The sequence below is a fragment of the Toxorhynchites rutilus genome, chromosome 1 (genome assembly GCF_029784135.1).
Source record: "Toxorhynchites rutilus septentrionalis strain SRP chromosome 1, ASM2978413v1, whole genome shotgun sequence".
In the NCBI taxonomy this organism is placed as follows: Eukaryota; Metazoa; Arthropoda; class Insecta; order Diptera; family Culicidae; genus Toxorhynchites; species Toxorhynchites rutilus.
Window position 1 is genome coordinate 149,833,741 of NC_073744.1, and position 14,715 is coordinate 149,848,455.

General features: G+C 40.8%; 1 protein-coding gene across 5 annotated transcripts; it reads left to right on the top strand.

Annotated features, from left to right (window-relative positions):
• Positions 1–1,159: 1,159 nt before the first annotated feature.
• Positions 1,160–11,017, top strand: LOC129762607 (28S rRNA (cytosine-C(5))-methyltransferase). 5 transcript variants are annotated; one of them, XM_055761039.1, is made up of 4 exons: positions 1,160–1,328; positions 1,401–1,878; positions 2,538–2,794; positions 9,497–11,017. In XM_055761039.1, the coding sequence occupies exons 2-4, from the start codon at positions 1,449–1,451 to the stop codon at positions 11,012–11,014; spliced, it is 2,205 nt and encodes a 734-aa protein (XP_055617014.1). In that variant the 5' UTR covers positions 1,160–1,328; positions 1,401–1,448; the 3' UTR covers positions 11,015–11,017. The 5 variants fall into 5 exon arrangements, with proteins under 5 accessions (XP_055617014.1, XP_055617012.1, XP_055617016.1 ...); XM_055761037.1 differs by having other exon boundaries at positions 1,442–1,878; XM_055761041.1 differs by lacking the exon at positions 1,401–1,878 and adding an exon at positions 1,933–2,086.
• The last annotated feature ends 3,698 nt before the right edge of the window (positions 11,018–14,715 follow it).

Sequence of the window (14,715 nt, forward strand, 5' to 3'; positions counted from 1 at the left end):
AAGTGGAGGCCATATACATACATGGCAAATGCTTACCGAATTTGTTTGGATGAATATGCAACTTTGACCGGCTATAATAGCGATTATGTTGAAATTGAATTGCGATCTAATATGAATATATTCATGAATTGTCAAAGCACCAAATACGACTTTTGCCATACTCATATACGATTTACTATAGACATAGAAAAAAAACAAATGGCGCAAAATATTTTTGTGAAATGTTTATTATAGCCTCACGAATCACCATTTTTATATATGAGTATTTATGTTTGTAGAAATAATAATTGTTTGATTGACTTGTGTTGGGTGTGGAATATGAATGTTTGAAATGGAACAGATTGATGAAACTGCTCCGATGTGGGTTCGAACTCCGGTCGTCTGGATTATCATCCACCAGCTATCTCGCGCGGCTATCTGAAATTTAATTCAACAGCGGTTAAAACTTTTGAGTGCATCAGCATTTCATTGACATTTCAATGTGATGTAATATGTTGTTTATTAGGATCTAATATGATTCACTGTTTCATGATTTTCTTTAGCATGCAACACGATTCACTACAGTACTGAATCGATTTAAATTATACACTTATACGACACACAAACTGCATCAGCGTAATATACGCATATGATGCGGATTAAATATATTTTACGACAATGTGCATCATAAAATTGATGTTTATTATACCGAATTGTGACTTAATTTGATAATGGTATTTAAAATCGAGTTTTTACATTTTATGCGATTTCAAATATACACGATACATACTTTGATTGATATTATATGCGATTATGATTTATTCGGATTTCTTGTAAGACTTGGCACGTGCAAAATTATACGATTTAATGTTTGCTGGGCATTTTACCTAGGAATCAAGAGAGATGAGAGAGATGTACTATGGGAAGTTCAGTCTTTTTTCGCAAGAGATCCCGCGCTTCTTTCGCAAAAATTCGCGTAAATTTGTCTTTATTGTGAAGGATTGAAAAACAAGCTTAATCAGATTGAAATTATAAACGAATTGGAAAAAAATATAACATTTGCTAAATATTTTTTTCTGAGTGAGATTTAGGGACCAAATTACTAAAAAGCCACAGTATATTAATCAGAATTTACACCGAGATTGTATAATCCTAAATAAGTGTGTTTTGATGTGATGACAGTTCAATGTTTGAATTTCAGCGCTGTTTCGCACGGAATGGAGTTGATTTTGCATGTTTTATGAAACTACTGCACAAATTTATGGTTATCCGGTAAATAGTTGTTTTTGGTGTAAAGAAATCTTATCAACGTTTAGGAAATAAGGTGCGCATATTACTTGGTACCCAAGGTTGGTTAAATACAAATTTGTCTCAATTATTCGATCTTATCACGTGTTTACATGCGTTTGAGCTTCTCCCAGACGTTTTGGTTAATAAAAATTCCACCGAAATATTTTAACAGTACCACGATGGTGGAGTCAGAAATGACGGCTGAAGATTCTGCACAGCAGCCGCAACGTCGGCATAAAATTCCCGTCCCCACAAACTACCGCGTCGCTTCCAAAATTCTCCGCCAAGTGGTGGAGGAGAAACGCAATGTTAAATCTTTGATTCTGGCGGAGAAGCACCTACGAAAGGGCAAAGGCCTCGCAATGATGGATCTGATTCTCGTGAATCTGAAGCAAATTGAAGACATATTGGCACGAACCGAAATTTTGGTCAAGGAACCAAAGCTCAATCCGTGGTTGGCTAAAGTTTTAGTGGCGGAGTTGATCTTTGGGCGGGGTGAATTAAATGGGGACTCCGTTCCGGTCGAATGTGTGAGGCGTTATCACAGTGCGCTACAGGAAGCGCTAAGCAATTCGGATGTGGCACCGCCCAAGTTGTCCGATTTTAAAGGTAAATGTCGCGTTTCGTCGGTCCTAAGGGGAGTCTTTCTCTTTTCCTTTGTAGGGAAGATAAATTCGGTGGTCCGAAATGGGAAAGAAAGGCAAAAGTAAGGCAGCCCTCAACTCGTCTCTGGAAGAGTCCATAGCGAAGGTGAAAATCACGAAACAAACCTTGGAGCAGCCGGCAACAGAGCTCATCCAGCAGTCACCGGAAAAGAGTCAGTCATTCGAGATACCTCTACATTCGAAGCAAGCGGCTTTCGCGTTGCTCTGGCTCTTTGTTTACAGTATTGGAATGTTCACTCTTCCGTTCGCAGCCTTTTTTGGAACGAGATATATTCTGGAGCACAAGTTTTACGTACACGGCTTTGCTAATACCTGTGGCTCGGTTTTTGCCGCCGTTCTGATGGTGAATGTGATTATTGTGCTGTATGCTCTGAAGGGATTCCAAGAGGCAGAAGAGGACCAAGATAAGGCAGGGCGAGAGGGAGTGGAAACCACGCCGAATGAACCGAAGAAAATTAAATAAGCGTGTCTGAAGTGTAGAATAGTTTTTTTTTGTTAGTTTGCGAATAAAATGAGAGATAAGACTCCCCATAAAGCATAATTTTCCAATATCAAATTCAATATGGATATCCGATGAAATGAATGTATTTATCTCTATCGCAGAGCCCCGTTATGTCCGTATCAACACTAACGCAATTGCCCAGCCGGGTGCTCTCCGGTTGCTGCAAGAGGAGGGATGGATCCTGATCGACGAGGAATTCGTCAGCTATGCGGATTATTTGGAGCGCGTGAAGAGTTTGGGCGATTCGGAATTTCTCGTTGATTTTCATTTTAAGGAAGTGCTTGTGTTTCCAAACAGCGCCAAGAACTACTGGGCACGAGCGACGGAGTTGAAACAGAAATTCGTGCTTCAAAATAAGGTAAGTTCCAGCAAGTTCCTAATTTTGACTAACGAAATTAAGGCTCTTGTGTAAATATCGGTCCATGCCCCTAGAAAATTGCCAGAAATCTAGGGTTTATCTGTCAAAATGTTTTGGAGTGGGATGTCCTAATAATACAACCAGGGCTCTGCATAGTCATAGTCAACTGAGGATAGTCAACTGACTATCTGACTGACTATATCCATATTCAGTTAGTGATGACTTTTAGCTTCTTCGCGCAGTTTCTCCGCCAAAACGACTAAACAGTCAGTTGGGCGTTTAGTCGCTATCTCCCTCTACCGACTCGACTGTATCATTTCATTCTTCCCAGTCAAATTGTCTTCATTGCATTTTGAAGTGACTTCCCCCAAAACGAATTCGTTCCTCTCTCCCTTCCATGTATCATTATGCATGCATCGATGTTTGAGTTCAACGTGGTTTGACTTACGCTACAGGTGAGCTAGTTTTTTTTTGTATCGTACATGAAAATTACTCACACGTATAAAATAGCGTGCAGTGAGTGCTATTTTGCACCCTATTTACTAATACTAACGCGAGAACCTTTATAGCATACTTGATAAATGTCTAAGTTTGTTGGTTAGAGTTCACGATGGGTAGACAATAAATCGTCCATGTATGGGGTTACTTCTTTTTCGCACCAGAAATCATGTTTTCGTTCCTCTTCATATGGACGTGCATACGCGGGTATAAATTTCGTTCCTAGGGGAGTAGAAATGTGAACTAAAGTCAGTTGAATGAAGAGGCAGATTTGTATTCATCAGTCGAGTCAGTTACAATAACCACTCACCAGTCATCCTCGCTAGTCAACGCTAGTCAAATCATTTTCTAGTCAAGTAACTTTTTGTTGTGGGCGACTATCGAAGCAGTTCTAGTCGAAGCGAAGCTACTGAGAATAGAGTCGGTCTTCAGTTTTCACCTTCGGCCCTGAATACAATTGTGTGGAAAGATGCTTCACTTCCACATTCTCGACTGCACCGTCCGCTACAAGATTGAGGGCCTAGAGACGTCGGTTAATCGTTCGATTAATTCATCAAATAATCGAATATCTGAAGTTATAATCGATTAATTTGAAATCAAAGTATGAATACATCGATTAATTGTCACTGTAATCGCGATTAATGAAAGAAGGAATCTTTCTCAAAGTTAATGCATTTTTAGGCTAAGAATTAGGCTATATTATTTTTGTTATCCAAGATTTTTTATCCAACCATCTAACATCGACAACCCGATAGACCACGCTATCGGAAAGACAACGTGATACGTGATTATTTCAAGAAATAAATATTCGTTCGATTAATCGAATATTGAAAGACGATTATTCGAATGAATCGAATATTGAAAAATGCCCCAACGATTAATCGATAATCGAATAAATGAAAAATTTAGACATCACTATGAGGGCTTTGTTCCCATATACACTCCACGGTGAACGGAATAAAGTATATTCGAGATGATAACGGTGTCGACATCTGGATACGAAATTAAATTTTAACTAGGCATACTCTGTCCCTCCATGTATTTTTTGTAGATCCATAATAAATGCATCGGTTCAAGTACAATAATTTTATGCCACGTTTTCAGCAATTTGATGGACGTCCTTTTACGTTTGATACGATGCCTAGGAACGTAGTTTACATAGTTCTCAAACCGGAAAAGTTCATGCACCTCTAGTATCTGAAATGACGATTTTCCCAGGCATCTCAGTTTTAAAGTACGTTTAAGGGAAACATGTTCCGGTCTGCACAACGACAAGTGAGTACAAAAGTACTCAACACAAAAAATACCCCTGACTTGCATGCATTTGCAAAAAGGATTTCCCCAGGCAGATTAATTTTGAAATGTTAGGGAAACACAGCTCGGTGGAAACGAAATTAATCCCGACTTGCATGTTTTGACAAAGCGGATTCCCCAAGGCACATCGATTTTGAACTCTGTGTTATTCAATTGTTCATATCATGAAAAATAATCAATTGATGCAAACATCTTTCCGATCTATTAAGAAATGTTCGAGTTATAAGCATTCAAAATACGGGTAGGGTTAGCAAACACATATCGGCAGAACAAATGTATGAGAAAAATGATTTTTTTCCAGTTTTCATGAATTTAAACCGTTTAGAGATTAACGAATTGTAATGTATAGCATATCAAACAAATCTTAGAGAATTTCCGATTCGACTGGTATGCAAATCATGAGAATTCGTTCACAGTGAAAAAAATATTAATGTTAATTTTATTTCATAAAAAAGTGACCTGTTTTCTGATTTGGAACCTTCCTGTTTAACAGAATACGTGTACATCTTGTTAGCGAATGTCTAATAACGATGATATTTATATTCAGCAAAGGTATTGCAGATCACTAAATTCTTCATAAAACAATGTTTTTATGCGAAATCTTTCGGAAAAACACAAAAAAAAGTTATTGTTTGTTCCCAGTATTTCAAAAAACAACAAGTTCAATTGTCCCATGTTGATATTCTAGACATAACTGACTCACCATGAATTTTAAGCCCGTAATCAAGCTAGATTGATTCAAATGAGGGGATCTTGTCACATTTCATTAGACAATAGTTTACAATAGTTACTGCTCATGAAAAACCCGGTGTATTGCTAAATTGAATTGCTTGAAGCTTCTGGTAGACAAATATGCTAGAAAACGTAGGTTGCGTTTTTCTCAGTTGCTGATTTTGGAACATGGGACAACTATGCGTAGAAAAAATTAAAAAATTACAGTGGTCACATTCTACTTCATGTTTAAAATACAAACAAAAAATCTCCAATTAAGACGTTGCAAAATTGAGTGTACAGTTCAAGTTTTTCCTAAAACGAAAATTGAAATCAGTTCAGATCTTGAGGCGAGATTTCTGGTCACTGTAGACGGAAGTACCTCCTAGATCTCCGTAATCGTCGTCTTGAGTTCCGCTTCGTTCCCTGGATTTTGATGGATAGATGGTTCTTCATTTCCCACCATACATACTCAATAGTGTTCAAGTTCGGTGATTTCGGAGGTGTTTTGAATTGATTGGGACATAATAGAGCAGGCATTCCAGCACCACGAAGACAGCTTGCTTCGGGTCATTATTCTGTTGATCACGAAGGAGACCGAATTTCTAATTTTCTGGAGACTGCAGGTTACGTTTCAGGATGATCAATTAAGCCATCTTGTCCATCGCCAAATCGATAAACACCATGGTTCCAGTTTCAGAAGCCGCCAATGTACCATGCATCATCTGACTACCGCCGACGTGTTTTACTGTGATAATAAATGCTGAATCTGAAGCACCGATCCTGGTTTTTCTCCACGCCATCTGTCTTCCATTCGATTCGAAGATATTGGTTTTTGGCTCATTCGTATAAAAGACCTTGTTCCAGAACTCCTTATGTCTGTTTACATATGCCTTAGCAAACTGTAGTCGTTTTTTCATATTCACCTTTGAGATGAAATACTTTTCACGGCCAACACGACCTCTCAGATTGTTCCTGTATGCTGCTCTCCGGACAGTGTCTGTGCAGACTGTTCTCCCAATGGTGCTTGCTCCCTTGTCAGTCAATTTAGGAATGTTGGTTTTAGGGTTCTTTCGCAATGCTCGCACAATTACTCGTTCAGCATCAGAAGATAGGATCCGTTTACGTCCTCCACCCGGGAGATTTTCTATGGTTTCTTCGTATTTCCACTTGCTTATGATTTTCTTTACTGTAGAGTGGATTCTTCCGACAGCAGCTGATATTTCCCGCAATGACTTTCCTCGACAAGTCTTACTTATTATCATGGTACATGTAACAATATCTATTTCGTTCCTCTTATTTGCCATTTTGATAAAAACTTTTTCAAACATCTGCAAAAAAACATAAACCAACATTGCCCAAGCAATGGTTTGGTGTTGGCGTCACAAACTGACGAAAAAAAGTACGCTAATTCGCAAAGATCTTACTAAGAAGGTTAATTTGTTTGGAGAAATTTAAGGTGTACACTCAATTTTGCGATGCTTAGGATGGAGAATGTTTTTATTTTTTTGGAATAAATAATTAGTAAAAAACATTTGGCGAAATTTTCTTGCACACATACCGTTCTGAACCATATTTCGGACACTTTGTTCTAATATCTTGAAATGCTTAATGCACTGATGATATAACTCTCAAATTAATATCACAATTGCTTCTTTAGAGTAATCCCTTGGTTTCACTATCATTTCACATAAGAACTACGTTTAAATTATAACATAATCGGCAAAAATCTTACAACACTACTCATTCTCGTTTGTGTTTGACGTTTCCTTAGCGTGAGCACGTAGAATTTATTCGATCATAAATATAAATTTCTCCCGTGTTTCATCAGTTCTCATCATTGTTAACAGTTTACTGTGATTGCTTGATAAGTGTTTCGCAGTTGACTATAAAATATAATCAAGTGTAATGTAATTTTCCAAAAAATTACAAAACAAAGTATCCGAAATTTGAATTCAATCTGTCCGAAATTTGATTTAGTGTCCGAAGTTTGATTTTTATTCGCTTCATTTGAAAAGCATTCCATTCGATGATTTTTTTTATGTTTTCAATCAAATAAAGGGTGTGTCATATCAAATTGCATCACGGAAAAAACGCTGTAGAAATTTAATTTTTAGGAATTATATCATCAGCTTTCGCTTATAATCAGATAAGAGTGTATAGATCACGTTGGCCATGCTTCACTGTCAATTTTTCGTAAATTTGGAAAAATGTCGTCGGACGAAAAAGAGCGTCGTGAATTAATCCTGTGCACTCATTTCGAGAATCCGGAGTTGTCACATCGGGACATCGGTAAGATGCTGGGAATCGTCCAATCCACGGTCAGCAGAGTACTAAAACGATACTTCGAAAACCTAACCATCGACCGGAAGGTGAAGAACGGCAAAAATGGATGCTCCGTCAGTGAAAAAGATCACAAGCGCGTAGTTAAGCAGTTTAGACGTGATCCGAGAAGTTCGGTCCGGGATGTCGCCAATAAGCTGAATTTGTCAAGTTCATTCGTCCAGTGGACCAAGCAGCGGGAGGGCCTGCGTACATACAAGGTTCAGAAGGCTCCTAACCGCGACGAAAGGCAAAACATGGTGGGGAAGACGCGAGCCCGGAAGCTGTAAACCGAAATGCTGACGAAGCCGCATTGCCTGGTAATGGACGACGAAACCTACGTCAAAGCGGACTTTCGTCAGTTGCCGGGCCTGTTGTTCTTCTCCGCAGAGGACAAATTCAGCGTTCCGGAGGAGATTCGCAAGCAGAAACTATCCAAGTTTGCCAAAAAGTACATGGTGTGGCAAGCGATCTGCTCTTGCGGAAAGCGGAGCGCTCCCTTCGTGATGACCGGCACGGTAAACGGGCAAGTTTACCTTTAGAAGATGGCCCGACCATCTTCTGGCCGGTTCTCGCTTCGTGCCACTATTCAAAGGACGTGTTGGAGTGGTACGAAGCCAACGGGGTCACCTTCGTGCCAAAGGAAATGAACTCGCCCAACGCGTCGGAGCTTCGCCCAATAGAGAAATATTGGGCGATTATGAAGCAGGCCCTCCGGAAGAACCCAAAAGTTGTCAAATCGGAGGCGGACTTCAAGAGAAAATGGATTTCTGTTCAAAAAAAACTACAACCTGACGTTGTACAGACACACCCTTTAGGTACCAAAGTAGAAAGCTTAAAAGCATATTGAACTAATTTATTAAAAATATCAACCAAATAATAAGTTGTGCATAAAGTTTAGATCTGTTTTCTGTATCGTATGCCTTCAGAACGGTAGTTAGTTAAATGTGTGTGTTATTAATATGCATCAAAAGAAAAAATGCGTTCAAAATATTTTGTGCCAAATAAATGAAGATTATCGTCCAGTAGCATTTGTATACTTAATTTTGCGATTGACTGTATATAAACAAAGCATTCGTTCATTTATTTTTTAAATTAGGGTTATTGAGTACAATAATTCAAAGGAAGAGATATTCAGTTGGTTAGTGCAGCAGTGCGCTCTGCACATACAAAAAGGAGTATAAAGCAAAATTGGTTTGGTGTACAATTTTTATTTAAACAAGGCAATTTACACAGTCTTGGTGCTCCTTGTCCAGATATAATTTCACGTTCCGGCGATCTGCCATCGCCTGGTAAAATCGGTTCTCGGTAAATTTCTGGAGTGGTGTATCGCCTCGTGGTTGCTTACCCTTATAGACAATTCTGGAGCCCGTAGTTCATGCAGAGTGTAATACACTCGCGCTTTTCTGCACAATCCAGGAAGCACTAAGGAATCCCTATCCGCAACCATAGTCAATCCGCCATCTTTAGGCTAGTCTAGGATACACGAACACGAAGCAGCAACTACGGATGGCATCACTGAGGCGCCGGTGAAACAGAAGTTAAAAGTTAAATAAGAGACTTATTGGTTTTGTTGCTCAGTAAGTCTTCCGTTTAAGTTCCCAGGAGTCCTTGGCTCTCTGTTACTGTTTTCAGTTTTTTTTTGAAGATTAGTTAATTTGTTAGGTGTTCCTCTCGAAATTCAGCACTGATCTCTGTATATTGTCGATTTGAGCAATTTAGCTAACAATCCGGAGGAATTAAAGGCTGTGGATTTTATAGGTTTCAAGTATCTGATAACTTGAGGGAGGATCTGAGAGGACTGTCTCAAAGGGAATGAAAAGTAATAGTCACATTATTGATTCTTTTTTCCCACAGGCATGCCTTCTGCCGACGCGCCTCCTCAATCCACCGAAAAAGTGCGTCGTGCTGGACATGTGTGCCGCCCCGGGGCTGAAGACGACCCATCTGGCCAACCTGATGAAGAACAAGGGTCGCATCTATGCGGTTGAACGAGATGCCACCCGGTACAAGCTGCTGTGCGAATATGCGGCCGATTTTGGTGTCATCAAAACGCTCAACGAGGACTGTCTGCTGGTGGGCGACGAGCAGGCACCCGGTGTGGAGTACATTCTGATCGATCCGAGCTGCTCCGGTTCGGGTATGGTGAGTCGGTTGAAGCTCAACGAGGAAACGGACAAGCAGCGGCTGTACAAGCTCGGAGGGCTGCAGTACAAGTTGCTGTGCCACGCTATGAATGCTTTCCCGGCTGCCAAGCGGATTGTCTATTCCACCTGCTCGATCTATCCGGAGGAAAACGAAGAGATTGTGCAGGGCGCGCTGAAACACAACGGACACTTCAAGCTGGTGGATGCGAAAGCGCTACTCGGGATGGAATGGCTGAATTTTGGTTCCGCTGATTACGCCGGAATCGGGGAGAAATGTTTGTATTCGCGGCCGGAAAGTGATCTGACCATCGGGATGTTTGTGGCCGTGTTTGAACGGTGCGAAGGGGAGGAAGAGTATAACGAAGTGTATATGGCACACGAGAAGCAGAAGGAAAGCTACGACAAGCTTTCGAGAATTGGCCAAGCGGGATTTGGTAAGGGTAGAGGGAAAGATAAGAAAAAGCGGGAAGTGAAGCAATTAAAGGAAAGTGGACAGGACATCAAAGATTACCAAGAGACAGAACTGGATGTTGACGAAAATGAACACAAATCAGAAAAACATGAAGCGGAAATGGAACTCACTCAAAACAATACGAAGAAAAAGAAGAAGAAACATAAGAACCTCGAAGTGAGTGCTGATGTCGAAGAATGTGAAGCGAAGCTTCCGAGTGATCGGAAAGAGAAAAGAATGAAGAGTCAGCAGGAACAGGATATGGAAGAAAACGGACATAATATCGAAACAAAATTCGATGAAATGCAATCGGTCGACGATTTCGATATTCCGAAGAAGAAGAAGAAGAAGAATAAAAAGAATGAAGAGTGTGAACAGGAACAAATCAAACTCGAAACATCGGGAACTGAAAGCATTGGAAATGATGCGGAGAAAACGAAAAGTAAGGAAAAGAACTTCCAAGCGAACACAGCTCATGAAACATGTGAAGCAACAGAAAATTCGCAGCCATTAGAAAGTGACCAAGCTTCCCCCAAGAAGAAAAAGAAAAGAAAACATGACAACGAAATATCGGCGATCGAGACAGGAAGTGAAATTCCCGAAAATAGCCTTGAAGATGGGAACATTTCTAAGAAAAAGAAAAAGAAGAAGAGTGGTGAATCTGTCGTAGACATTGAGATGGTAGAACAGACAGATAGTTTGGCAATTTCTGTGTTACCAAACAAGTCGAAGAAGAAGAAAAAGAGAAATAAGGACGTTGATACCGATAATGTTTAACAGCAAACAATAATGAATAAAAACAATTATAAAACTTTATTTGTGATTACTTTATCCGAAATGCCAAATCCATTGCAAAATAGGTGGGAGATCTCCTGATATGGAGATCTCTGACTCTGAAACTAATGAAACCGCTTAGTTGGTCAAACGGGATCTGGAAAATTGCCCTTCCGAAAATGAGACACCTCAATTCCCTGTAAAACACGCAAATCTCTCCCCTGAACCATCCACTTTAACTCAACCCTTGATCTCACTTTTTCCATCTGTAGTCTCCGATTCAACCGCTCAAGCAACTATCTGGTCTTATCACTCTGTTGTCACCCCTCTCACTCAACCTTTGTCCTCGCCTTCCAGTCCCGTTGTCCCCACCCCACGTGTCAAGGTCTATCCGGAAAATGCACCCGTGGATTGTCTTCTTTAGGCCCAAACCGAATGGAAAAGCTTTGAGGGTCTTGCAGTTAATGAAAGATTTGGACAGATATTTCTCCGTGACCGAAATTTTAAAGGTTCGACCAAACAAACTGCGAGTTGTCGTGATTGATCGGAAGCACACAAACGACTTCTACCAGAGATTTGTATACGTTCCCTCTCGCGTTGTTGAAACTGAGGGATTGTTTTCCGGAGTCTGATGCGCGAATACCTTATGAGCAAATGTGTTGGCCATTTAAAAAAACTGCCTTTGATGACAGTCAAGATCTTGGGCTGCCGTCAGCTTGGCACAATTGCCCATCAAGGGGAAAAAACATGATGATAGAAAAAATTAGGCTACCTCTGAGACTTTTTGTCCCAAACAATGTCTTCGCCACGCTGTTGATGAAATGGAATCGGACACAGTTAACGAGGGCACATTATTTTCCAAGGGAACTTGTATCCTGATTTCCAGGTTCCTTAATGACACACTGGAAGAGTGAGTCAAGTGCCACAGGAAAAACACATCGCACTCACACAACAGAACAACAGAACATACCACACCTTGGCTGGGGCTAGCTGGGGAGATAAATGGGTAATGTTCATAATTCATCATCGTTCTCTCCAGAATACCGGTACTCATGGAGGAAGCTGGTCACTAATCTTGGAGGGTATAAAAGGGGCCTTCAAAGCGAGATGGGGTCTCTTATTGCTGGAACGGTGGTAGGTACCAGCATGCAGTCTTCTTCCGTCCTGACCACGCTACGCCATATTATGAAGAGGATCGCTTATCCAGACACCAGAGCTCAGCCCGAATCAGCCAACCCGGAGACACTACACTACACTACATTTTACATACATACACATACACTGAATGAATATTGTAAGTAGAAATCTTATCGTGTTCATCATTTTATGGTACAGCTCATTATTCCTTCTGTGTGGAATGATTCAGGAATTAGTCGGTGGTTCCCAAGACTACGGACCTGGACGTTACCTTATAGAGGGCACTTGGGTCGGGTGACTAGAGCCTTCGCAACGTCCGAACATTAATAGAATTTTTGTCTCCATCTCATGGGCTTCCGGGCAAGGAGGTGATAAACTCTCGGCGCAAAACTCCCAAGATTGTCCACTCCCAAAATTCGAGAACAAACCCCACAGGCTAAACCCTCTGTTAGCTTCCCTATCAAATCAAGTGCAGCGGAAAAGCAAAATCAGGTCCCTCCTGAAGGATCATCAAAAACTCCAACTGTCCCTATTTTATCGTCAATTCCAACCTCCTGATCGGGACATTTGAAGTTGTTGGATAAAATCTCCACGCTCTTTAATGTTTCCGACCCCATCAGAACATTGTGATGTTTTTGTTCTGACCGAAATTTGGCTCCATACGCGAAATGACCTCTCTTTCCGTGATTTTAATAATATACGCTTGGACTTTGATAACCGATACGGAGGGGTGCTATTGAGGATCAATAAGTGCCACTCATCTTTTAGGATTGACTTTCCACCTATTGAAGAGATTGAAGCTGTTGCTTGTCATGCAAACATCAGAAGCAAAGACTTTCGTATTGTTAGCTTGTATTGGACTCCAAGAATTACAGTTAGCCGGAAGCAGCTTGCTGACTTGTGCTCACTCTTTCCTGAGCCACGGTTGACCTTGAAAGACTTCAACTCTCACGGAGCCGTCTTGGGGGAACAATACAACGATAATCGTTCATTGTTGATATATGTCCTTTTGTAATAGCTTGGATATGACGGTTTCAACATTGGGGAAACAACACGTGTACCTAAACCTCCTGCGAACCCAAGTACTCGAATTCACTATCCTCAGATGCAAGTGGAGCGTAATTCAGGATCCCAACGGTAGTGATCACTTGCCAATCAAAATTTCTATCACCAATGGGTTTTAATTTCCTGAATCAATAAACATGGCATATGACCTCATAAGACACATTGACTGCAGAAAATATGCGGACGTGATTGCTCTAACCATCAATTCCAGAGATGTTTACCTCTTTTGGAGGAATTTCACGTTAATTCTCGTTTGATATATGACGACGCACGGTTCGCGCACAAACGAAACACAGACGCCTCCCTGATGTCGGTGATAGGCATTGGAGTGGCGAAAATAGGACGACGAAAAATAAGATAAAAAAAGCTTTCTGGAAACGTGGAATCATCGACAATTTCCAAACGTATTTAGCCCTTGAGAATCAGTTAAAAAATTTGATCAAATGGAAAAAAAGTGCTTATATAATATGAAAAGTGGCTCGAAACATGAGAAATCGCTTTTCAACGAATGAAAGCGAAGAAAAATCGTATCGATGGATTTTTAATTTTACACGGAAGTTTATCCCGATTCCGCTCCCGTGCATGGAAAATGTTCGAAATATTCCGCGATCTTGATTCCAAGTTTTCGTTGGTAGAGTTCTCTCTTGCTTTTCTTTCATGGAACAATTCTGCTCCGGGATCGGATAGAATTAAGTTCAACTTGTTGAAAAATCTTCGCTTGCTGAATTTATTCAATCAATTTCTGAAACATAATATTGTTCCGGATGATTGTAGACAAATACGAGTTATAGCTATTCAAAAGCCCGGAAAACCGACTTCAATTCGTACCGCCTGATAGTAATGTTATCTTGTGTACGGCATTGTTGGAGAAATTGATCTTGTTTCGCCTTGATCGATGGATTGAAACAAATGGCCTACTCTCAGTTACACAATATGGATTCCACAGGGGTAAGGGGACGAATGGTTGTCCTACTTTGGCATCGTGCACAAATTACGTAACGCGTGGAGGGGAGAAAGGGTCGAGGTTGCATTACTTACTGTGTATTAGAGATAGGGACTGCGGTATGTAAGGGGGAGGGGTCCAAGATATGAATATTTAGCGTTACATAATTTGTGCACTACGCCTTTCTTCAGAAATCCAAATGGTTTACGTCCAACAAAAAAAGCAAATGGCTTCAATATTCTTGGATATAAAGGGAGGCTTTGACTCAGTTTCAATAGAGGTCTTGTCAGACAAATTACGTACAAAGTGCAGAAGGCTCCAACTCTTGACGAACGGCAAAATACGGTGGGAAAGTCACGGGCCCGGAAACTGGACACCCAGATGCTGACGAAGCCTTATTGTCTCATCATGGATGAGGAGACTTATGACAAGGCGGACTCCCGGCAGCTTCTTCACTGCCGTGGCAAACGGAGTGTGCCGTTCGTGACCACCGGGACTGTAAACGGGCAGTTCTACCTCAAGGAGTGTCTACAGAAGCGCCGGTTTCCTCTGTTGTAGC